The sequence below is a fragment of the Mirounga leonina genome, unplaced genomic scaffold (assembly GCF_011800145.1).
Source record: "Mirounga leonina isolate KUSES-001 unplaced genomic scaffold, KU_Mleo_1.0 Mir_94, whole genome shotgun sequence".
NCBI lineage: Eukaryota > Metazoa > Chordata > Mammalia > Carnivora > Phocidae > Mirounga > Mirounga leonina.
The window spans coordinates 52249531-52275448 of NW_023270855.1; the positions used below are offsets into that span (position 1 = coordinate 52249531).

General features: G+C 42.2%; 1 protein-coding gene across 1 annotated transcript; it reads left to right on the forward strand.

The window, feature by feature from the left end:
* Positions 1-13087: 13087 nt before the first annotated feature.
* On the forward strand, positions 13088-14135 carry LOC118005426 (olfactory receptor 7D4-like). Its single transcript, XM_034997359.1, has 2 exons — positions 13088-13645; positions 13929-14135. The coding sequence occupies exons 1-2, from the start codon at positions 13118-13120 to the stop codon at positions 14133-14135; spliced, it is 735 nt and encodes a 244-aa protein (XP_034853250.1). The 5' UTR covers positions 13088-13117.
* Positions 14136-25918: the final 11783 nt, after the last annotated feature.

A 25918-nucleotide genomic window follows, 5' to 3' on the forward strand; every position in this document is an offset into this window, starting at 1 on the left:
CTTTCTACCACATATATGTAACTTAATGAGCATTTATAATCTCGGTGGTGTAATCTAACAGCCATTGGAACCATAACCACAAGACTCTAAATATTATATAGGAAATTTCTTCATCCCTTTTAGTAAATAGTCTTAGAGAGCAAAACGCCACTATAGCAAGATTCAAAAAACCTATGACATGAATTCATATTTTTAGGCTATGAATGGAACACATTTCTTAATAAATTTAGAAATTCTTTGAGACAAGGTGTATCCAAGCATTAATTGGACAGGGTCTCTTATACCGCAAGACTCAGTTAAAGAGAAGTGTTTGCATTTTTTCAAATTTTGAATCAAATGTTCTCTGATATTCTTCAGACTGTGGGCAATTGTTCAGTGGCTTAGTTGAAATTTTCATGGTAAAATATCCTTTTTAGTCTTTTCCTGATAGTTTCCTGACAAAATTTTGATAACTGAAAAAAATCTTGTTTTATCATCCATCTAAAAATCTTCCTCTTTATTTTGTGTGTAAGATTCCAAGCCACACATGTAGCTGACCAAATCAGATCTGGGAAAAAAAGGCTTTAAAACTTCTGTTATACACCCATGTTCACAGCAGTTTATTCACATAGCCAAAAGGTGGAAGCAACCCAAGTATCTATTGACAGATTAATAGATAAGCAAAATGTGGTGTATACACACAAGGAATATTATTCAGCCTAAAAAAGGAAGGAAATTCTGACACACACTACAACATAGATGAACGTTGAAGACATTGTGTTAGGTGAAATAGGGCACTCCCGAAAAGACAGGTATTATATCACTCCGCTTATAGGAAGTTCCTAGGGGAGTCAAATTCACAGAGACAGAGAGTAGATGGTGGGAGCCAGGGGTGAGGCAGGGGGAGGGGGCGGGCGGTCAGTGCCTCATGGGGATAGAGTCTCAGTTTGGAAAGATGAGAAAGTTCTGGAGACGGATGGTGGGTGTGGCTGCACAACAGTGTGAATATACTTAATGCCACTGAGCTGTGGACTAAAAATGGTAACTTTTATGTTATATATAGCATATACATACATACATACATATATGTTACCATACCAACAAAACAAGTTAAAAAAAAGAACTGCTAGACATCGGTCACCTGATTTCAGGTTCCAAAATTAATAAATTTTTAAAAAGATTTTATTGGGGCGCCTGGGTGGCTCAGTCGTTAAGCGTCTGCCTTCGGCTCAGGTCATGATCCCAGGATCCTGGGATCGAGTCCCGCATCGGGCTCCCTGCTCTGCGGGGAGCCTGCTTCTCCCTCTCCCACTCCCCCTGCTTGTGCTTTCTCTCTCGCTGTGTCTCTCTCTCTGTCAAATAAATAAATAAAAGATTTTAAAAGATTTTATTTATTTATTTTAGAGAGAGCACACAGGAGTTAGGGGAGGGGCAGAGGGAATCTTCAAGCAGACTCCCCACTGATCGTGGAGCCCAACACAGTGCTGGATCCCACGACCCTGAGATCATGACCTGAGCCAAAATCAAGAGTTGGCCACTTAACCGACTGAATGACCCAGGCACTCCTTGTTTTGCAATAATTTCTAATCCACAGACCAAAAAAAAAAAAGAAAAAAAGAAATGTCCCAGGTATTGCAATTAGGCTGTTCTGCTAAGGAATCTCCACAGCACCCTCTTGATGATCCTGTTCCTCTGATTGTAGATAAAAGGGTTCAGCATGAGGGTGACCATTATATACACCACTGAGGCCACTGCATCCTTTTTGGGGGAAGTTGGAATCACATTATGTAGCTCTTTTCAGATTGACTTTTTTTCACTTAGTGACATGCTTTTAAAGTTCCTCCATGTCTTTTTGTGGCTTGATAGTTCATTTCTATTTAGTGCTGAATAATATTGCATTGTCTGGATGTCCCACAGTTTATTTATCCATTCACCCACTGAAGGACAGCTTGGTTGTTGCCAAATTTTGGCCATTATGAATAAAGATACCATAAATATCCATGTGCAGGTCTTTGCGTGGACATAAGTCCTTTCCAGTCCTTTGGGTAAATACCAAGGAGTGTAATTGCTGGATCAATGTAAGAATATGTTTAGTTTTGTAAGAAGCCACCAAACTTTCTTACAAGGTAGCTGTACAATTTTGCATACCCACCAGCAATGAATGAGAGTTCCCTTGCTCCACATCCTTGTTAGCATTTGCTGTTGTTAGTTAGTGTTAATGATCTGGATTTTGATCATTCTAATAGGTACATAGTGGTTTCTCATTTTAATTTGCACTTGCTTGATGACATATCATGTGGAGCATCTTTTCATATGCTCATATCTTCTTTGGTGAGATGTCTGTTCAGGTCTTTCGCCCATATTTGCCCATTTTTAAATCAAGTTGTTTGTTTCCTTAATGTTGAGTTTTAAGAGTTCTTTGTAGGCGCGCCTGGTTGGCCCAGACAGCTGAGCAGCTTACTCTTGATTTCGGCTTAGGTCATGATCCGAGGGTTGTAAGACTGAGCCCTGCATTGGGCTCCCTGCTCAGCCGGGAGTCGGCTTGAGTTTCTATCCCTCTACCCTTCCCCTGCTTGTGTGCTCTCTCAAATAAATGTTTATTTCTAATCCACAGACCAAATAAGTGTTTATTTATTTGAGAGAGACACAGCGAGAAAGGCACACAAGCAGGGGGAGTGGGAGAGGGAGAAGCAGGCTCCCAAGGAGCAGGGAACCCGATGCGGGGCTCGATCCCAGGACCCTGGGATCACGACCTGAGCCAAAGGCAGAGGCTTAACGACTGAGCCGCCCAGGCGCCCCAAACCCCAGATTCTTAAATACAGAGAAAGGTGGTTGTCAGAGGTGTGGTGGGTGGGGTGGGGGAATGGGTAAAATAGATAAGAGGGATTAAGAGGTGCAAACTTTCAGTTATAAAATAAATAAGTCCCAGAGATGAAAAGTACAGCATAGGGAATATAGTCAATTATATTATAATAATGTTGTATGGTGGCAGGTAGTGACTACATTTACCTCGGTGAGTATTGAGTAACATGGAATTTTGAATGACTATGTTGTACACCTGAAACTAATATAATGTTATATATTAATTAAACTTCAATTAAAAGATAATAAATGCCCAGTGCTCATTGCACTGGGTGTTTTACGCAATGAATCATGGAACACTACATCAAAAACTAATGATGTACTGTATGGTGACATAACATAATAAAAAAACATAAATCACATACAATGTTTTGTAGGTATGGTTTATGATAGAGAAGATGTAAATCTCCCATTAGTAACCCATATTTAAATAAAAAGCCTTGATTGTATAACAAAAATGAAATAAATGAATGCTTATGTTTAAGCTAAAATACAAACTTTAGGGTATAAATCATTTTTTTTCAAAGATTTTATTTATTTATTTGAGAGAGAATGAGAGAGAGCACGAGAGGGAAGAGGGTCAGAGGGAGAAGCAGACCCCCCGCTGAGCAAGGAGCCTGATGTGGGACTCGATCCCGGGACTCCAGGACCACGACCTGAGCCGAAGGCAGTCGCTTAACCAACTGAGCCACCCAGGCGCCAGGGTATAAATCATTTTTAATGATTATAGATTAACGTAAAAAGTAGTTTAAAATTTACAATCTAATGGATCTAAAAATATAAAGTAATGAATCATAAAAAAAGATAAAACAAAACACAAAGGAGCTTATCAGGAAGGGAGGAAAGAAGGAGGGAAAGAAAGAAAAAAGAAAAAAGGAAAGGAAGGAAAGAAAAAAGAAATCTCAGATCAGCAGGCACTTGCCAGCACTTATTATCATGAGCACCAGGTGTTGTATGGAATTGTTGAATCACTAAATACCTGAAGCCAATATTACACTGTATGTTAAGTAGAATTTAAATAAAATTTTGAAAAAAAAAAGATCAGCAGTTCACATTCTTAGTTGATCATTATTTTACCTGTGGATATTTTAAAAATACACTGCCACTAGCTTCAGCCTAGAACCAATTTAATCAGAATTTCTACATATGAGATTCTTGATGGTCCTAACATCCAGAGTTGAGAAACACCACCTGAGGATATTGCTCAACACTTAGAAAATTTTCATTAATATCACATATTATGACTATCATCAATATCTACTACCTATATTAAAAGTATTAACTCTCAAAAAAATAAAAAAGTATTGACTCATTAATATTAGCTTCAGAACTCATATTTTATAGAGATTTAAATTATTACCAGTGGGACACCTGGGTGGCTCAGATGGTTAAGCGTCTACCTTCGTCTCAGGTCCCGATCCCAGAGTCCTGGGATCGAGTCCCGCATTGGGCTCCCTGCTAGGCGGGAAGCCTGCTTCTCCCTCTGCCGCTGCCTCTCTCTATCTCTCTCTCTGACTCTCATGAATAAATAAAACAAACAAACAAACAAAAATATTTAAAAAAATAAATTATTACCAGTAAAATCTGAGTTTTCTTGGTACTTTTACATGTTACCATTCCTCTGCATATCTTACCTCCAATAGCTACCACACCATGAGTTTGTTGGGTATATTTTCCTGTCAGTGTTTCCGTAATGTCAGTCTTGATTTATGTATCCATAAACAGGTTTTGCAGACGCTTACCTAAAAACCACCTAAAGTTCACCTAAATAGTATATCATACATATTGCCCTGGGAACTTACTCATTGACCACAACACTGTGTTTTATGTCTCTTTAGAAACTCCATTCATCTACTTCAAACACTTTAACTGACATATGGCATTCCCTGAGGGGGGGGACATCATTTTATCAGTTTCTTATTATGATGATCCTATGGAAATTAGTGTTTCTTCTCCATATCACACAAGTGAGAATATCTTTTTTTTTTTTTAAAGATTTTATTTATTTATTTCAGAGAGAAAGAGCACGAGCGGGAGAAGGGGCAGAGAGATAGAATCTCAAGCAGACTCCCCACTGAGTGTCAAGCCAGGACGCGGGGCTTGATCTCAAGACCCTGAGACCACAACCTGAGCCAAAATCAACAGTTGGACTCTTAACCAACTGAGCCACCCAGGTGCCCCCGATGCGTGTTCATGTTTACTATTAATTGCCTACATGTGTTGTCCTGTTACAAAAATTAGCTATCAACTGCATCTTGTTATTACTAAGGAATGCAATCAAAATTATCCTTGAAATCTGTCTAGGAATAATGATTCTGCTGCTGAAGAGGAGATGTTGGACCTAAGGATGTATCCTGGAAATTTTTCAAGTGAATGTTTTCATTAAAATATAACAAACAGAAAAGTAAACAAATCATATGTATATACAGCTTGATGAAATGTTCATGGTGGACATACTTACATAACTGCCAACCAGATTAAGCTACGGAACGTTACCAGCACCCCAGAAATATCATACATTACTCCCCAAAGATTGTTGCACTTGATCTTAGCCAAAAGGCCGAGAAGCGATCAAAGATTGTTGCTATTCTGATGTCCATCACCAGAGTTTTGATTTGTCCATTTTGGGCCTTTATATGAATGAGATCATACTGGAAAAAAACATTTAAAAGAATGATTCTGGGGCGTCTGGGTGGCTCAGTTGTTAAGCGTCTGCCTTTGGCTCAGGTCATGATTCCCAGAGTCCTGGGATGAGTCCCACAGGGAGCCTGCTTCTCTCTCTGTCTCTGCTTCTCTCTCTGTGTCTCTCATGAATAAATAAATAAAATCTTAAAAAAAAAAAAAAAGACTTGACCAAAGATGTTTTTTGATCCTTAGATTTGTAGAGAAATGAGATGGAGTGAGAAATTCCCTAAGGGAAGCTGTGTACCCTGGAGGCTATGCCCAAGGGGAGAGGAATATTTTAGGAAGAAAATGTGCCAGTGGGGACTTAGGGGTGGGGCTGGAGGATATGCGTGTATGTTGTGTGTGTGGGGGGGGCGTGCGGATCCTACATGGGCCTCCAACTCTGCTCCCACTGGGTAGACAGGGCAGAAAAGGTCACCTCCCTGACCCTTGACAGGGGGTGGGGAGTCTCCAGAAACAGATAATCAAAACGGCAATTTATTTAATGAGAAGTGAGGGAACTCAGCCCCAAAGAACCCTCCTGTGCCCTTCACCTCAACCTCGCCTCTCCCGTGTCAGAAGGAAATACCCTGGGGCCACACCGGGTGTCATTCTGGCCCTGGGCCCCGATGCTTAGCTATTGGTCCCTGCTTCTCTGCCCTTATTTGTCTTCCATTGGGAGAAGCTAATGTAACAGAGCCCAAATCTTCAGCAATTCCATTGTGATGCCTTAGCATTGCTCAGAAACTGCTTTGGCAAAGAGTTAAGAGGGCGGGCCAAAGCTTTCACTTGCATGCTTTCCTGGCACAAAGGTAGGGATGCGGAGGGATGAAAAGCCCGCCCCAATCAAGTGAAATCCCTGGCTCTGGACGGGGCTCTCCAAGCCCCACTGCACCTCATGTCCTTACCTCATCTCTAGCTCTGCTCTCCTTTCCCTGCCTGATGGTTCTAGGTCTCCCCTTCAGAACTCCCTCTTCACCCACTTGAACATCCCTCCCTTTTATTTTCTAGAGGGAACTTTCCACATGTAGAGAGCATCTCCCTGTGCCTAACACTGAGCTAGGTACTGCATATAAGGAGGTAACTACAATGTGTTGCTCCCCAGGGGGATGAAAGCCTCAGGAGCAAACACATGCATGCACCAGTTTCTACAAGGTACAGAGGAGGTGCAAAGAGAGAGTGGTCAGCGCTTCCTGGGGGGTGTCAATCAAGATTTCAGGACAGAACGTGAGAGGAGGGATAGGACTTTTCCAGGTGAATAGGGAGGAAGAGGACTCCAGGGGACGCCAAATGCAAAGGTCCAGAGCTACAAAACAGCATAGGATGTACCAAGAATTGTAAGAAATGTCAAGGATCTGACGTCAATGCATTATTTTCTGATAGATAAAAATGTGACTCTCATACAGATATATGGTGAGTCTATGTCAAAGACTAGTTTATTAATGAGGGAGCCAGGACAGTAAAGCTAGTTTGCAGAGCATTTGAGGTACAGGGATTTATACAGATAGGAAAGGAATAATGAAATGAGTTTTCCAAGTTGGATGCAAAGATACAGGAAAAATAAAACTGTAGCTTTGGAGGCACCTGGGTAGCTCAGTTGGTTAAGTGTTGGCTCAGGTCATGATCTCAGGGTCCTGAGATCAAGCCCCACGGCTGGCTCCCTACTCGGCAGGGAGTCTGCTTCTCCCTCTCCTTCTGTCCCTCCCACCTACTTGTGTGCGTAGTCTCTCTCTCAAATAAAATCTTTAAAAAATTTTTTTTGAAAAACTGTAGCTTTTGGGGTTACCTTTTTTACCAGACAGAGATTGATTGTCCCACAGGGCAATGAACAATAACCTTTGGGGTGATCTTCTTAGCTGAACAGAAACAATTTGCGTCTCTACTGGACAAAAATCACTTGAAGTTTATTAATCTCCTACTTGTTAGCACTGATGTCACAGAATCTAGGTCTCAAGCAAACAAAGGAATATTCCCCCAGAAAATGTGCGAATTAAGTTGGCCTTTTTGGCAACACTTCGATGTAATGTTCAAAAGAAATGCAGCCATTCTTTTGAGTAACTTAAAAGTTTTGGGCAATTTCCTCCTTCATACAAAGGGCGGGTCAAAAGACAGGAGGGGGTTGGTGGAATGGGTGATGAGGCCAGAGAAGGAAGACAGGGGCCAGACCACTGAGGGAGTGGAGTTTGGACCTTTCTCTGGAGGGATACTGAGCCACTGAGTGACTTTTAAAAGATGTGAACAATGATGAGGTGGGAACCACCCTGACCTCTCCTGCATAAGGGGCTAGGAGGGTGCCAGTCTATGTGTAGCCCAGATGAGCTACGAGGACCTGAATTAAAGCCCCACTGGCGAGTGAAGGTGTCCAGTGAAAGTTTACGTTGCCATTTTGATACCAAAGAGCCAGATTCTCCTTAAATACCGATCTTCATGTATAAGTCTTTTTTTTTTTTTTAAGATTTTATTTATTTATTTGACAGAGAGAGAGACAGCGAGAGAGGGAACACAAGCAGGGGGAGTGGGAGAGGGAGAAGCAGGCTTCCCGCGGAGCAGGGAGCCCGATGCGGGGCTCGATCCCAGGACCCTGAGATCATGACCTGAGCCGAAGGCAGATGCTTAAAACTGAGCCCCTCAGGTGCCCCTCATGTATAAGTCTTGTTTCACAGACATCCTCACCCATTCCTGACTTTCCATGTCCAACTGCATGGAGGGTCTCAGATGCTCCCACTAGCAAAGTTCCTCTCATTTGTCTTCCTACGATCCATGGAGTCCTGAAGCAATCAAATCCCCATTTGTCATCGAAGCTGATTATACTCTTCTCACATCTGAAAAATCTGCCCTAAATCGGATCTTTCATTCTGCATGCCTGCCACACATACATCACCATCCCCACCCCCACCCCCACCAGCACATACTCAGAATCAAAGCAAGGCTCTCCAACGCTTTGCTGGAGTCATCAGCATGTCTGCCTTCCATCAGTGGCCTGCAGGCGGTGGACATTACTCCAAATTCATAATGAGACTGATATTGCAGCCAGGTGGAGAGCGTTTTAGTTCTGCAGGCTGCTACCTTTTAGTTGAAATCACCAGATATAATCCATACGCTTCTGTGATGGTAAATATCTGGTCAGTTCTGGGTGTATGTGTGTGTGAGGGTGTTCCTGGAGGAGATTAACATTTGGACCCCTGGACTGAGTGAAGCGGATTGCCCTCTCTGATGTGGGGAGGCCTCATTAGATCCACTGCAGGCCTGCAGAGAAGAAAAAGGCTAAGTAAGAGATCATTCTTTCTGCCTGACTGCCTTCAGGCTGGCTTGCCCCTGCTTCCAGACTGGAACTGAAATATCAGCTCTTCTAGGAACTCAAGCCTGCCAGGCTTCAGACTGGAACCAAGCCATCAGCTCTGGTTCTCAGGCCTTCGGGCTCAAACTGTACATACAGGTCACAGATCTGTTGGTTCTGTGTTTCTGGAGAATCCTGACTTATTTTATAGCTTCTTCCCCTTGTTTCATCTCTGAAGTTTTGCTTCTTTTACTCCTGCTTTCCCTTTTCTTCCCTTTTCCAAACACCATTCCCTCTCTCCACCTGGCATAATGGCTCATGCTATCTTTTATTCAGGGATTACTGTGTTTCTGAGCTGCCCAGGGGAACAGGGAGAAAAAGGGGCCACCCTGAAATCTGTTCAAATACATGAATATATTTCTCCATAGTTTTTTAAATAATCACAAAGTAATATATGCTCATTGTGGAAAATTAAGAAAATGTAGAAAAAGGAAAAAAAAAAAAAAAAAAGAAATAAAGAAAATAGGCACTTACACTCTGACCTCTCAGTAAAAGCAAGGTGGACACTCTGGTGAATTTCCGTCACAGTTCACCTCCAGACGGCCACTGTTCTATGTGAACGTCTCTCTATTCTTCCCGTTTCATTCTGTTCTTTCTACTTAACATTGTAACACGGACACTTTGTCATGTTAGTTAAGGTTTCTCGACTGTCCTATTTAGGTTCCAACATGTCACTGCTATAAACATTATACTCCAACAGCAAAACTCCAATACCAATATTCTAAATAGTGTGATCGAACAGGATACTCTACAGTGATTCCAGAGAGCCATAAACAGCAATGTTATCAACAGTCTCATACTTAACTCTTTTTTGACCGATATAACTTGTTTGTTTTTTCTTACTGTTTTCTTACTGCTTTTATTTTTTTATTTTGTAGTTTCACATTTTTATTTAAATTCCCATTAACATACAGTGTAATATTAGTTTTAGGTTTAGAATTTAGTGGTTCATCATTTACATACAACACTCAGTGCTCACCACGAGTGCCCTCCTTAATGCCCATCACCCATTTAGCCTATCCCCCCACCCTCCTCAGTTTGTTCTCTATAGTTAAGAGTCTGTTTTATGGTTTGCCTCTCTTTTCTTCCTCCCCATGTTCATCTGTTTTGTTTCTTAAATTCCACATATGAGTGAAATCATATGGTATTTATTTCCCTGCCTGACATTTCCCTTAGCATAATACACTCTAGCTCCATCCATCCACGTCATTGCAAATGGCAAGATTTCTTTTTATGTCTGAGTAATATTCCATTGTATGTATATACCACATCTTCTTTATCCATTCATCAGCCAATGGACATTCAGGCTCTTTCCATAATTTGGCTATTGTTGATAATGCTGCTATAAACATCAGGGTGCATGTGTCCCTTTGAATCAATATTTTTGTATCCTTTGGGTAAATACCTAGTGGTGCAACTGCTGGATCATAGGGTAGCTCTATTTTTAACTTAAAAAAAAAAGATTATTTATGTATTTATTTGACAGAGAGAGACACAGCAAGAGAGGGAACACAAGCAGGGGTAGTGGGAGAGGGAGAAGCAGGCTTCCCGTGGAGCAGGGAGCCTGATGTGGGACTTGATCCCGGGACCCTGGGATCATGACCTGAGCCGAAGGCAGATGCTTAACGACTGAGCCACCCAGGTGCCCCTATTTTTAACTTTTTGAGGAAACTCCATCCTGTTTTCCAGAGGGGCTGCACCAGTTTGCATTCCCACCAACAGAGCAAGAGGGTTCCCCTTTTTCCACATCCTCACCAACACCTGATGTTTCCTGTGTTGTTGATTTTACTCAGTCTGACAGGTGTGAGGTGATATCTCATTGCAGTCTTGATTTGTATTTCCATGATGATGAGTGATGTTGAGCATCTTTTCATGTGTCTGTTGGACATCTGGATGTCTTCTTCGGAAAAATGTCTATTCATGTCTTCTGCCCATTTTTTAACTGGGTTGTTTTTGGGTGTTGAGTTTAATAAGTTCTGCTTTTAAAAGCTTTCCAATATATTAAACTGCACTTCTATATTTCCTTATAAAATTTCCCTCTCTCAGACTCTAATTTGCCTTTTAATGTCATTTGGTATTATTATTATTATTTTTTAAAGATTTTATTTATTTATTCATGAGAGACACACAGAGAGAGGCAGAGGGAGAAGCAGGCTCCCAAGGAGCAGAGAGCCCGATGCGGGACTCGATCCCAGGACCCTGGGATCATGACCTGAGCCGAAGGCAGACGCTTAACCATCTGAGCCACCCAGGCGCCCGGTATTATTTTTTTAAAAAAGATTTTATTTACTTGAGAGAGAGCATGAGTGGGGTGAGGGATGAGGGGCAGAGGGAGAAGCAGACTCCCCGCCGAGCAGGGAGCCCAACATGGGGCTCGATCCTGGGACCCCAGGATCATGACCTGAGCTGAAGGCAGATGCTCAACCGACTGAGCCACCCAGGCAACCTGTCATTTGGAATTATTGATGAACACATGATTTATTGTATATACTTTAAACAACTGATCTAATTCTTTGTAATCTTTAACTATTCTGCTTAGGAACTTTGCATACACCTTTTCTTCTTCTTTTTTTTTTGTTTTTATAAAGATTTTATTTATTTGACAGAGAGAGACACAGCGAGAGAGGGAACACAAGCAGGGAGAGTGGGAGAGGGAGAAGCAGGCTCCCTGCTGAGCAGGGAGCCCGATGCGGGGCTTGATCCCAGGACCTGAGATCATGACCTGAGCTGAAGGCAGACGCTTAATGACTGAGCCACCCAGGCTCCCCCACCTTTTCTTAAATGTATATAAAATTGAAGACAACTGTCTCTGAGTTTAGAAACTCCCTCCTGTCACAGAGACCTAATATTCAAATGTAAACTAAGACTTCTTTTTTTTTTTTAACAGGGTGAAATAAAAGGTAGGGCTCTCATTCCCTTTATGAGAGTTGAAAAGCCTTTATGATAAATGGTGTCTCTTCCTGGTTAAAGGATTTTACGAGAGGGAATTGTCTCTACTATACCCCGAAAATTTCTTCTGTCACTCTCTCAACCAAAATATATAGAGAGCACCAGGTACTGTGTTAAGTGCTTGGGATATGAAATGAAAATGAAATAGAAAAGGCATAGTTGTCCTAACCTAAAGAAATGGAAGGAACTACAATACGAACTTGCAGGATATAATTAGAATGTATGGTTCGGGTGGGGGGGGAGGGTGTCTGATTTAGTCTTTGGAATTGAAGCATATTATGGTACCTTGATCATTATGATGGTGAGAGAGGGACAAACTGAGACAGCAATGTAGGAGTTACTATAATAATGAAAGAATTATCTAGGGCGCCTGGGTGGCTCAGTTGGTTAAGCGACTGCCTTCGGCTCAGGTCATGATCCTGGAGTCCCGGGATCGAGTCCCGCATCGGGCTCCCTGCTCGGCGGGGAGCCTGCTTCTCCCTCTGACCCTCCCCCCTCTCATGTGCTCTCTCATTCTCTCTCTCTCAAATAAATAAATAAAATCTTTAAAAAAAAAAAGAATTATCTATAAAATTTTCGCACAGCATCCTTCTCTGACTCAAACTTCAGACAGAGAATGTGCTGTTCCTAGATACTGATAAGATACCAGACAGACACTGGTAAGCGTCATGAGAACAAAAAATATCACTAAATTCTTCAAGTCCCAATGATCTCCCTCTTCTGTTTCCCTGGACTTGAAGAGACCACAGATACAAAGCAGAATGGAGATGCTCATGAGGCTAGTGGTCCTCTTATAGGAATTATATAGCAGAGGTGGAACAACCATGAGTTGGGGATGATGCAGAGGAGACCCCCGCATTGTGTGGGACATTCATTATATTTTTTATTTTATTTTTTAAAGATTTTATTTATTTATTTGAGAGAGAGAGAGAGAACGAGCAGGGAAAGTGGCAGGCAGAAGGAGAAGCAGGCTCCCCACTGAGCAGGGAGCCTGATGCAGGGCGTGATCCCAGGACGCTGAGATCATGACCTGAGCTGAAGGCAGATGCTTAACCGACTGAGCCACCCAGGAGCCTCTTTATTTTTTTTCCGATTTTATTTTTAAGCAATCTCCACACCCAACGTGGGGCTCAAACTCATAACCCCAAGATTAAGAGACCCATGTTCTGCTGACTAAGCCTACTGGGTGCCCTGGGACATTCATTTTAAAGAGGTGATCCTGGTAGTAGTGATACAAACAGGAAGGGGAGGGTGTTACTGAAGACAGTTTGGTCAACCAAAGAAATCACGACTCTTAGGTAAGACATAAGACCTCATGAGTTTGAAATGTATGGCACGCTCTTGTTTTGTCATTGTTTTAACATTATTCTTGCCTCTTTCCAGGCAATTTCCATAAGTCATATGGAAGCAGGGAACCAAACAGTGGTTTTAAAATTCATCCTTCTGGGACTTTCAGAAGATATGGACTCGCAGCCCCTCCTCTTTGGGCTGTTCCTGTCCATGTTCCTGGTCACTGTGCTTGGGAACCTGCTCATCATCCTGGCCATCAGCTCTGACTCTCACCTCCACACCCCCATGTACTTCTTCCTCTCCAACCTGTCCCTCCCTGACATAGGTTTCCCTTCTATCACTGTCCTCGAGATGCTAGTGAACATCCAGACATGGAGCAACACCATCACGTATGAAGGCTGCATTACCCAGATGTATTTTTTCATGATTTTTGCTGGACTAGATAATTTGTTCCTGACGGTGATGGCCTATGATCGGTTTGTGGCCATCTGTCACCCCTTGCGCTACACGGTCATTATGAACCTTCACCTTCACCTTTGCGGTCTCCTGCTTCTGCTTTCTTGGTTAATCTGCCTGACATTCTTTGTTGCAAAGCTTGATGTTTTTGAGGGTGTCCTTCTGCAAGGAGACAGAAATCCCCCACTTCTTCTGTGCACTTACTCAGATCCTCAAGCTTGCCTGCTCTGACACCCTTGCCAATGACATCCTGCTGTATTTGGTAACTGGCCTGCTGGGTGTTATTCCCCTGACTGGGATCCTTTTTTCTTATTCTAGAATTATCTCCTGCATAATGGGCATTTCCTCTGTTGCAGGGAAGTATAAAGCCTTTTCCACCTGTGGGTCTCACCTCTTGGTTGTCTCCTTGTTCTATGGTGTAGGCCTTGGGGTCTACCTCACTTCTGGAACAACGCATCCCTTCAGAAAGGGCTCAATAGGCTCAGTGATGTACACAGTGGTCACCCCCATGCTGAACCCCTTCATCTACAGTCTGAGGAACAGGGACATGAAAAGGGCTCTGAGGAGACTTTTCAGGAGAGGAGCTTACTCTCAGTGAGATAACCAAAGCTAAGGACAGACAACAGAGATCCAAGATGCTGATAACTGGTGTTCCTGAATATGTAATCTGAAGACAGAACATAAATAATATTCATGATTTACTAGAAGAAAAACATCCCTGAACCGAAGACAGACTTGAGGTAGCACACCAAAAGTCTTATCGTCCATCCAAGAAAAAGAATGGTCAACCAATAACTAAACTTCTCATGAAAACACACTATTTCAAGGACACAGACTCCTGTAAGCATCAAGGGAGGAGAAAGCAAATCGAGGAGTGCATTGGGGAAAAGGGGGGCAGGAGTGACAAGTGTTTCACGTTACTGACTCAACTTTACCCTTCTCAGTTATGTTCTAGCTTCTAGCACTATGAATGCTGGACCATGGGTTTCCTTGGTCTCAGTGTGGAAACCATTACCTATCTGGACGGGGTCATACTGACCTACCTCACCCCATAAAACTTTACTTACTAAATCTTGGTTTGGTGGTGGCCATTGACCTATACTTAGGATGTTAATAAGAAGCTTCCTTAGGAAACTCATGGCAGTGTCTATTTTAAGTGAAAGAAAATCCTGGCCTTCGTTGATCCATATAAGAAGCAATCTACTTGCTATCTTCCTTGCCTGGCACACACTTTGCCAAATCTTCACGTGCCTGGCTCCTTCTCAAAACCAGGCTTCAAATCAAAACCGTCAGCTCTTCAGGGGCCTACCCTGACCAACAACCCCCTACCAGTCCAGATTTCATAGCACTTGCCATATTTTGAGGGACAGCAGAGCACAGTGACTAAGAGGGTTCTGGGTGCAAATCTGCCATTATTCACAATGGTGCGATCTTATACAAGTTACTTCTCTGTGCCTCTTTGCCCTTATCTGTAATAATGATGACAATACATTTCTTGAAGAGTTCTGGTGGGGATCAAACATTATGCATAAGAGCACTCAGACCAGTGTCTGGCATAAGCATTCAGTATGTGTAGCCATCATGAGCCATGAGGCTCATGTTGGCCACTAAAAGGTGCAGAGATTGTGAACAGTCATCATCCCTTTAACCTTATTAACTACAATAGCTTGCGCTGCCAAGGAGCGAGGGGGACCATACAGGGGAGGGATCCATTACCAGCAGGACAGATTTGGAAAAACTGACTAGAGAGGATTGAAGAGGCTATGGGTTTAGATGGAGCTGGGTCCATCTCCAGAGCTGACTTAGGGCACCAAGGAAGCCACATAGGAGAGGGGTTCTGTTCAAAGCTGAGCCCTCTGAACAGCCCCAAGAGCACCACCACTGGAGGTCAGATCTGCACAGACTAGGAGAGAACTTTCCTGAACCTAGAGATTAAGGATTAGAACAGGAAGTGGCCCCAGACAGAGACTCCCTATAATAAGGAACTGAGAGGGCAAAGCATCCTTTATACTGGTTGAGCTAGCCTGGGTAGAATGGGTAGATCTCTTGAACTGAGAGCAAAAAGTGTCTAAGGCCGATTTGAGGACTGTTGAACCCTCTTGGTGGTCACTAGATTTGGGCTCAGGCAGATTCCAATGTTTGAATCCTAACTTTACCATTTACTAGGATATTTACTCTCTGCCTCTAAGCAACCTCAAATTCTTCATTTGTAAATAACTGTTGGGGTGATTATAGAAAACTAGTGTTGTCTTTATATAGAGATTCTCACAAAACAGTGGGCACCGTATTTATAAGCACAGCATTTCTTTATTTGTGTCCCCATCTTGTGCCAACAAGTTAGATCTATTGGCAGGATCCTGCCCCTTGGAAAGCTGTGCCCAGCTGCATTCTTCCCAGCAGATGTCTGAGGGTGTAATACAAACCAACTGCCTCTCAAACAAAAATCACTTTTTTCAGTGCAATAAGGTCTTAGCTTCCAACCTTTCCATGAAACTCCTTCCCTGGAGACCTGGGCAGAATTAGATGAAGCCAAGAGGACAGGACCATCCTAATGAGCCTGGAACAGTATCTGATTGCCTTCTGTCTCCCACTTAGTGCTTATTATAGAAATTATTACTCTACCACAGGGCTTTTCAACCTGGGTACTGTTGACATTTGGGTCCAGATTACTCTTTGTGGTGGAGGCTGTCCTATGTGTTGTAGGATGTTTAGCAGTTTCTGTGGCCTCTATACACTAGATACTAGTGGCGTCCTCCCCAACCCTAGTCATAAAGATAAAAAATGTCTCCAGACATTGCTAAATGTCCCCTAGGGGCAAAATCTCTCCTGGATGAGAACCACCTGGCCTGTCATGACACAAAGGAGTCAAAGAAAGGAAAAATGTGGGAAATATGAAGTGAGAGGGGAAGACCCTAGTTTTCCTAAGGCCCAGGATAGAATGGACCCAAGATACTGGCCTCTAGTCAAGAGTGTTTGCATGCAGGAGGCTATAGGTCAGGAATGGAAGCACCAGTGCACATTTGTTGAGTAAACAGATGAACACATTCAGTGATCTCAAAACCCCAGGGGAAAAGAAACTTGTCTGTCCCTATTATCTGCTTTAACTCCAATGCCAAGTGTGTGGAACATCTCAGTAAATACTTGTTTAAATTGACTGTTTGGTGCTCACAGTATGTCAGGCCATTAGTCCAGCACCTACATGTGTTAACTCAGTTCATCTTTACAACCACCTTGAGGAAGCAGATGCTATTCTCTCCACTTTGTAAAAAGGGGAATAGCAGCAGACACTGCGAATTCACAGAAATCACTGTGACTGTATTATCTGAAAATGTCTTCTGATCTCTGAGGTGAGACATTCCTATGAATTCCGTCTCCAAGTGGATTCCTTTGGGGGAAAGACATATCTCTCCACCTGCTGACCTCCCTTCTTGGAGGAGCTCTGTCCTCCTTAGGTCTGAGGCAGGATGGATGTCCCGACAGCCAATAAGGTGCACTTTCTCCCACCAGCTGAAGGGCTAAGAGGTTCTTTTGTACAAAGTTGGCTGAGTCTCTATGGCCTTGTCTCAGGGATGTGGACCACCCCCCCTTGTCCCATCTAGTGGCCAAACCCAACTCCATCAAGGACTATTGCCTAAACTTATCATAAATCCCATTGGAAACGACTGGAGACACACCCAGGAAAAGAAAACATAGGATCAAAGGCCACTGTCATCCAACTGATTCATACTTCTCTACTAAAAAGGGACTTCTACCAACCAACCAGATAGGATGCCATCCATAGACAACACCTATCATTTCCAATGCCCAGAAAAGAGATATAAAGGCTCTAATGTCTCTAAAAACACAAATGAATGGTGGGCCTCCGGTAGAACCTGGCTGGAAAGTGCTGCTTTCACCTGCCTCCATCAGGACTTAAAGGTACAGAAACATGGAGCCAGTGATCAGAGCTTGCAGGGTTTACTCTGCACCAGAAGTTCACAGGAGACAAGGGAATTAGCCAGATTTATGGTTTTTGAGGCCCTTCAGATAGGAGCTGCTTATTGCCAGGGTCTTGGCAGCTGTACAAAGAATTTCAATCTCATAAAAGACTGTGCTTTGGTCTCCCGAGCTGATCAGCTTCTCACTGGTAAGCCGAATTTTCTCCCATTCCAGCACACTTTGTTTCCGTGCCTTTATACCACGTGCTGTTTCCACATGTGACTCTAGCCTTAGAGTCCAAACAAAGCACTCCAAACAAGTGCCCGCTCAGATCCCTGCATCTTCCACCAGAGGGCACGAGAACCTCCACCTTGAGTTCTGTACACAAGGCCAAAACTTATCAAATTGTTCAAGCATGTGCGGCTCATTATATGTCAGTTGTATCTCTATAAAGCTGTTCTCTCATTTGGACTTTTTAAAAATTTTATTTAAGAGAGTGAGAGAAAGAGAGAGAACGAGCAGGGGGCAGGGGTAGAGAGAGAGGCAGATCCCCCAGCTGAGCAGGGAGCCCGCCTCGGGACTCCATCCCAGAACCCGAGCTGAAGGCAGATGCTTAACCGACGAAGCCATCCAGGCGCCCTCTCATTTGGACTCTTGCAATTAGAACACTGGCTCTGTGGAGACTCCAGAAATGGCCACCATTTCTTCCCTTTCCTGTACCCACACCCCTTCTAGGTGACTGATTCCCATTCCCCCTCCCCCTCCGCTCTGGGCCCAGCCATGTGATTGCCCTGGTCAATGGGGTGCAGACAAAGATGGCACAAACAGGGACTTGACCAAAACTTGCACGGGGGAGCTCTTGATCTTCTGGAATGCTCTGGCAGGGCAGATACAGGCCTTGTCTGGATTGTAGGAGGAGGACGTCTTGAGTGAAGGCGCTGACAAGCCAAACTGGAAGCCCATGGCAGACACGAGGGAGCCTCGCCAGGCACAGCCCAAACTGTCAACCAACAATAAACCATATGGTGGTGGTTTTAAACCACTGTTTTGGGTAGTTCATTATGCAGCAAATATAAATACATTCTACTAAAGGGCCCAGGTTACCTTTCTAAACTGCAAATCTCATCAAACATCAGTGGATTTCCATCAACTTCCAATTAATGTTTGAGACTGATATATAAAATGTTGATGCATACGTTGTGTATTATGTAATCCATCCCACGTTACCCCTCTGGCTTTATCTACCATTTCAAAGAGAATTCTGTTACCTGTCAGAGAATGTGATTTTTGTCTGTGCCTTTGCACCTGGGATTGGCATGTTTATTCAATTCTGATCACGAACACTATACATAAGCCATCTACACTTAGCTTGCATCACCTCTATGTGGCTTTCGTTGTCAATATACCCTCCTTGGGACTTCCTGAATGGACTAACTGCCCACACGAGCGATCTGTTTACATATCTCTCCTCCTAGACCTTGATTTCCTTGAAGACAGTACCTTGTCTTGTCTCCCTTCTCAAAGTCGAATTCAGTGTGAGGCACTTCACTGATATTTGTTGGCTCCTTGGAGGGTAACCTGAGTGGACTGGAGTTACCCAAACATTAGAGGATAGGGCTGGTTCCTATTGGAAAAACCCAAAGCACAGAAAGCTAGAGTGAGACATGGAGACTGGGTAAGAGTAATTAGAGGGCCCCCTCCAGAGAGATCTTGTACAAGATGATGTTTGTCCTGACAATGGCAAGGAAGTGCAATGAGACGCAAGAGTTCCAGGCCACTTAGGTGTCGCTGGGAATTGAGTTTCCTTCTACTCGTGTTAATTGATGTGATGGAGGGACTGCACAGAGAGCGTAGCTGAGCTGGATTCCCAAGGCTCCTAATTAAAGACACGGCCGCATTTTCATCAATGCAGAGAAAGTTCTCTCCTCTCCCCGGGGCCTGGCCTCTAGGTTACACGTTTTTTCTTCCCCCAGACCTAGGCAAATGCCAGTCAATGACTGCTCTTCTCTAACGAGCCTGGGAAAACTTTCACCGAGGCCTGTGGGACGTTGAGCGCCTCTGCTCACAGATATGCAAGTGCCACCACGGCTCACACACTCATCTGCATGGAGGCATTGCAAGTGGGATGGGAGGGTGCAGGGATTTCAGGAAGGCAAGCGGAGGACGCAGGCCCAGGACCGCGCACCCCTCTGCGTCATGCACCGTCAGCCAAACGGATCCGCCACAGTGTAAGCACCTGACACAGGGGTCTGTTCCCAGCAGGTGAGCACTCTCCTCCCGTGTCTCCTGTAGGCAAATGACAAGCTGGTGTGTGGAAGACAGCAGGTTAATCTGTGTAAAGTAGTCAAACCTGCCCTCTTCTTGGATAAGGTAGAGAAACTCTTTTAAAAAATTACGTCAAAACAATTATCAAAGGCCCAAGGCTGGAACTTATTTTTAGGAAGCATATCTATTTATTTTATTCTCAAGGAGTAACTGGTAGGCTTTAAAAAAAAAAAAAAATCAGCTTTTATCCTGAATTCAGAAAAGTAGCAATGGGCTAAAAACAAACATAAAGGAACTCTTGTTGCTTAAAACTGAAGAGAAGGATCTTCTTGGCTCCTGTATGAAGGAGACTCCAGTTAGAAGAGTTGCTAGTCTCAGCCCAGATTTAAGGAATCTCTAGAAGAACCCAAAGGAAACAGGGACACCAGAGGAAACTCCGGCCTTTCACACAATAGCTACAGCACCCCATGAACACAGACTAACCTCTAGCCAGAAAAACTAAAACACACTGAGGGCCTATTACTGCTGATCCTTTTACCTAACACATCATGTCAAACTTTCAAAAAAAAAAAAAATTGCAAGGCTCGTTAAAAGGCAAGTAAGAACAGTCTAACATGAGATAAGCAAGCATCAGAACCAGACTCAGTTACGGCAGAGATTCTGGAATGCTCAGACCAGGAATCTAAAATAACTACGGTTAATATGCTACATGTTCTAATGGAAAAAGCAAACATGCAAGAACAAATGAGTAATGTAAGCTGAGAAATGAAAACTCTAAGAATCAAAAGGAAATGCCAGAAATCAAAAACACTGCAACAGAAATGAAGATTGTCCTTGATGGGTGTGGCAGACTGAACCTGGCTGAGAAAGACTTGTAGATGCTTCAACAGAAACTTCTAAAACAGAAATGCAAAGAAAGAGAGAGAGAGAGAGAGAGAGAGAAAGGAGAATGAAAAAGACAAACAAAATATCCAAGAACCATGGGACAATTTACAAAAAGCGTTAACATATGTGTTATGGGAATACTGAGGGAGGGGGGAGAATAAGAGAAAACAACAGAATATTTTAAGTAATAACAGATGAGAATTTTCCAAAATTAGACACCAAACCACAGATCCAGAAAACTGAGAGATCATCAAGCAGGATTAATACCCTCCATCTAGGCCTATTATATCCAAACTGCAGAAACTCAACATACAATAAACCTAGAATTTACGAACAAAAATGAAAACAAAAACAAAAACAAAAACCTCTTGTACCGGAATTTAAAAACCTCTATTAACTCCTGAATGAAAGGGGAAATACAAACTGAAATTACAGAATTTCAAAGAAATAGTGACGATCGAAACTACATATTAGAATCCATGAAATGCACTTTAAAGCAGTAATCAGAGGAAAATTCAATATAGGAAGCACTTGTCAATAAAATGAAAGATTAAGAATAAATTAACTGCCAGTTAAGAAAAAAAGTGGAAAAAGAAAAATAAACCAAAACAAAGCATAAGGAAGGAGTGGAGATAAAAGCAGAAATTAATGAGGAAAACAGAAAAATAATAGATCTCATTAGTCAAAATTCCATTTTTAAAAAAAACAAGCAGACAAACCTGTAGTTCACTTGATCAGGAAAAGAGAAAGCAAATATATAAAAAGCTAAGAGGTGATAACCACTGAATCAGAAAACATTTAAAATCGTAAGACTACTTTGCTGATCTCCATGCTAAATGAAATAGACAATTTCCTAGGAAAATACAGATTACCAACACCGATTTAAGTTAGAAGGCTCAAGAAAGACCAATTTCTATGGAAGAAATAAAATCCCTAAAGAAATATACCACTAAAAAGCAGTTGACTCTGATGGTTTCACAGGGAATTCGACCAAATCTTCCAAAACCACACAGTCCTAATGCCATATAAATTATCCCCGAGCACTGCTAAGGAAAACTTCCCAATACTTTTTTTTTTAAGATTTATTTATTTATCTGAGAGAGAGAGTACATGAGAGGGGGAAGGGTTAGAGGGAGAAGCAGGCTCCCCGCTGAGCAGGGAGCCCGATGCGGGACTTGAGCCCAGGACCCTGGGATCATGACCTGAGCCGAAGGCAGTCGCCTAACCAACTGAGCCACCCAGGTGCCCCTTCCCAATGTCTTTTATGAAGCAAGCATAATATTAATACCGTTATAACCAGACAGAGACAGTAGAAACTACAGACCAATTATCATACATGAATACCAATGAGAAATTCTAAACAAAATACTAGCAAAAAGGATCCAGCACCACATTGAGAAAATAATACATCATGAACAAGTGAAATTCACTGCAGGAATGCAAGATTTGTTGAATATTGAGATATTTATTAATATCACATACTTTATTAATAAATCAGAAGAATCATGATCCTCTTCATAGATGTTCAAAAAAAATGACAAAATTCAACACCCATTCATGACAGAACATTCAAGAATATAGGATATTTTCTCAATATGATAAAATAAATATAATACCTTCGTTCCAAAAGACATTATCTTAATTAATGGGAGAACAACAGAGGCATCTCCTCTAGAACAAAGCAAGGATGCCCACTATCTCTGCTACTATTTGTCATTGTACTAGAGGTTATTCGCCAATGCAATTAGACAAGAAAAACAAATAAAAAACCAGTAATACAGCTAACTCAAAAAATAATTCCGTAAAGTAGCCAAGTTACAAAATTAGTAGCTTTCATGTACAAAAACTGAACAGGAAACATAAAGGTAGAGAAAAGCTTATTTATAATAAATGACTAAATACTTAGAGAAAATTTAACAAGAATGTATAAAACTTGTATATGGAAAACTTTTACACATTCCAAGGACTAAAATAGACCCGAACAAATGGAAAGACATTCTCTGTTCTTGGATAAGATGACTTTACATTATAGAATAGTTCTCAAGTTAACTTATAAATTCAAGGGAATGACAGTAAAAATACCAACAAGCTAATTTTATGGAGTTGGACAAGCTAAAAGGAAAGTGCCGTATAAAAAACAAACAGGGCACCTGGCTGGCTCAGTCAGTACAGCATGTGACTCTTGATCTTCGGGTTGTAAATTTGAGCCCCACGTTGGGTAGAGGTTACTTAAAAAAAAATCTTAAAAAAAAAAAAGAAAAACGAAGCAAGAATACCTAGGAAGACACTGAAAAAGAATAACCATGAGAAGGAACTAGACATTCCAGACATTAAAGCTTATTATAAAGCTGCTTATAATTTAAATACTGTGGTATGGTACATGAACAAATCAGTAGAATAAAAAGCTCAGAATTAGACCAAATACATATGGAATTCAATATATGACAAAGGTGATCTCTCAAATTCCTAGGGCCAAGATGTGCTTTTTGTATAAATAATGCTGGGTCAACATGGAAAAAATAAAGTAAGATTAATAGCTCACACAATACCTACAAAAATCAGTTTCACATGGACTGTAGATCTAAATATAGATCTACAGGTACATACTAAAACCAAAAACCAAAACCAAAACCAAAACCAGCTTGTAGAAGAAATCATAGAATGTCTTGCCTTCTGGGTGGCAAATACTTCTGGGGCGCCTGGGTGACTCAGTCGTTAAGCGTCTGCCTTCGGCTCAGGTCATGATCCCAGGGTCCTCTGCTCAGCGGGAAGCCTGCCTTTCCCTCTCCCACTCCCCCTGCTTGTGTTCCCTCTCTCACTGTCTCTCTCCCTGTCAAATAAATAAATAAATAAATCTTAAAAAAAAAAAATAGTGGGTGGCAAATATTCCTTACACAGGAACAGAAGAATGCTGTCCATAAAATTAAAATTAGGAACTCATTTCAACCAAAAACACCATTTAAAACACTGGAGACAAGCCACAGAGTGGGAGAAAACATGCAAAACATCCATCCAGAGGGCTCATAATGGAATATGTAAATCACAGTAAGAAAAAGGCAGGCAACTTTAGTATCTTTTCCAACTCTATAAAATAGCTTGTTGGGAAACAAATTTGCACAACCACTTTGGAAATTTGGCATCATCTACAAAATGAACATATGCACCCCATTACGACCCAGCAATTTCAGTCCAGGGTATACACCCAAGAAAAATACATGCACTTGTGCACTATCAGAAATGTTAAAGTTATGTCCATAGCAGCATTATTCACAATAGCCCCCACATGAAAAGTGAAATGTCAAGTGACACAAACTACTTAAATAATTGTGGAATATTCAGACAGAACACACACAAAAATGTACTAGCTAGAGATACTCTAAATAATAAGGATCAATTTCACAGAAATAATGTGTAAAGTCAGACAGACACAAAAGAACACATACTGTATGGTTCTGTATAGAGTTCAAAGACAAAAAAACCAAAAAACCAAAAACCCAAGCCATGTGGTCAGTCAGAATTCTGGTTACCCATGCAGAGTAGGGCAGGATTCGTCGTGGGCATGTGGCAAAGAAGGGATGTCAGCTATGCTGGTAGGATTTCTTCTTGCTTGCTGATTACATGGATTTGTTCAAAGAATTAAGCTGTACATGTGTGAATTAAGCAGGTTTATGTTTCAGTCAAACCTGTTTTAAATGGTAACACACACAATCACTGCAGAAATTATTTTGACATCAATACTGTTAAGCTGAACGTGCACAGACCTTACACCTGGAATAACTCACGGACACTCTAGAAAGTATGCACACCATCTCTTTAAGTAGAAGTGTTTGTAACTGGGGAAAACGGAAACAACTAACTCGAAGTCATGTCTGGCGATATGAAAGGTACACTGCAGGGAACAAATGACCGCTGTCTGGAAGTGAGAATTACAGCTACATTCATCCATGTGCTTCTCAAACCTCCCCAATCTGGCCCCCAGTGTATCTAACTGTAATTCTGCAACGACTTCCTAATAGGCTTGTTTGTCCATTGTCCTTCCTTAGACGGTCAACCTGGAAGCCAGTGATTCAAACAGAAATCGGACAGTTGCCACCCCTCTGTTCAAAACTCTCCACCGACCTCCTACTGCATGGAGGATAAACGGCAAAGTCCTTCCAGTAAACCCACAAGATCAGGATCCTGACCCAGCTCTAGCCTCATCTTCTGTGACTCCCAAGCTTGCTCCACTCCGGCCACACTGGCCCCTTGGCTACTGCATGGCGGTCCCATGAAGTTTTCTTTTTCACGGCCTCTGAACTGCCAAGGGTGCTCTTCCCCAGAATACATATGGCGCACTCAGAGTTCATGGACATTTCTGCTCAAATGCTCCCTTAAAGGCAGGCTTTCCCAGCCCACCCAACAGGTCTGCTTAACTCCTGCATACCCTCTCACCAGCACCATGCTTAATTTTTCCTCCACTGTGTGTACCGCCATTTGATATACAACATATTTATTTACTCATTTGTTTTTCAGGTGCCTTACCCTAAGCAGAATGTAAGCACCATGAGGGCAAAAATCCCAATTCACTGCTACAGATGTAGGGCATAGACAGAAGAGAAGTGGGACTAAAATACAAGCACTACTACTGGCTTGTGGGCTGACCTCAGACAAGCAACCTAAACTTGCTTGCCTCTGATTCTCCATACGCAAAAGGGAGATAGTGATGGTACTTGCTTCTTAGGGCTTTTGTAAAAACTGATACACTTACTTCAAGTCAAGAAAATAAATACTTATGTCAAAGACTTGAAGTACAATTTTAAAACATGGCTTAAAGATGTAAAAAAAACCCATATCCAACGGTTACAAGTATAAGCAGATTATATCCACACACAAGGCAGTTATAAAACCTTACTAATGAACGAGTGTATGTATTACAGACGGCAACCACTTGGGAGCAGCAGAACCCTCCCCCAAACAAAAAATTATTAAACTGATCAACAATGAAATATCCAAAGCCACTTACGCCAATAATGTTTTATTTTTTTCCTCCTGTAATAGAAGTCTGGAAATAACAAATCCATGGCTAGTGTAGACAAAGAAGCTACTGGGGAGGCCAGGATCATTGCGACTTTTCTGCAGGATCCTCTTTAGCCTGTGGCTTGCATCCTCATGGTCACATGATGGATCTTTTATTTATTTATTTATTTATTTATTTATTTAAAAGATTTTATTTATTTATTTGAGAGAGAGAGAATGAAAGAGAGCACATGAGAGGGGGGAGGGTCAGAGGGAGAAGCAGACTCCCTGCCGAGCAGGGAGCCCGATGTGGGACTC

Bases quoted from the DNA above. Each gene is read 5' to 3' on its own strand.
- LOC118005426 (XM_034997359.1), top strand. From the start codon at position 13,118: ATGTATGGCACGCTCTTGTTTTGTCATTGTTTTAACATTATTCTTGCC. The intron at 13,646-13,928 runs TTAATCTGCCTG...TGTGGGTCTCAC, and splicing joins TCCTGCTTCTGCTTTCTTGG to CTCTTGGTTGTCTCCTTGTT.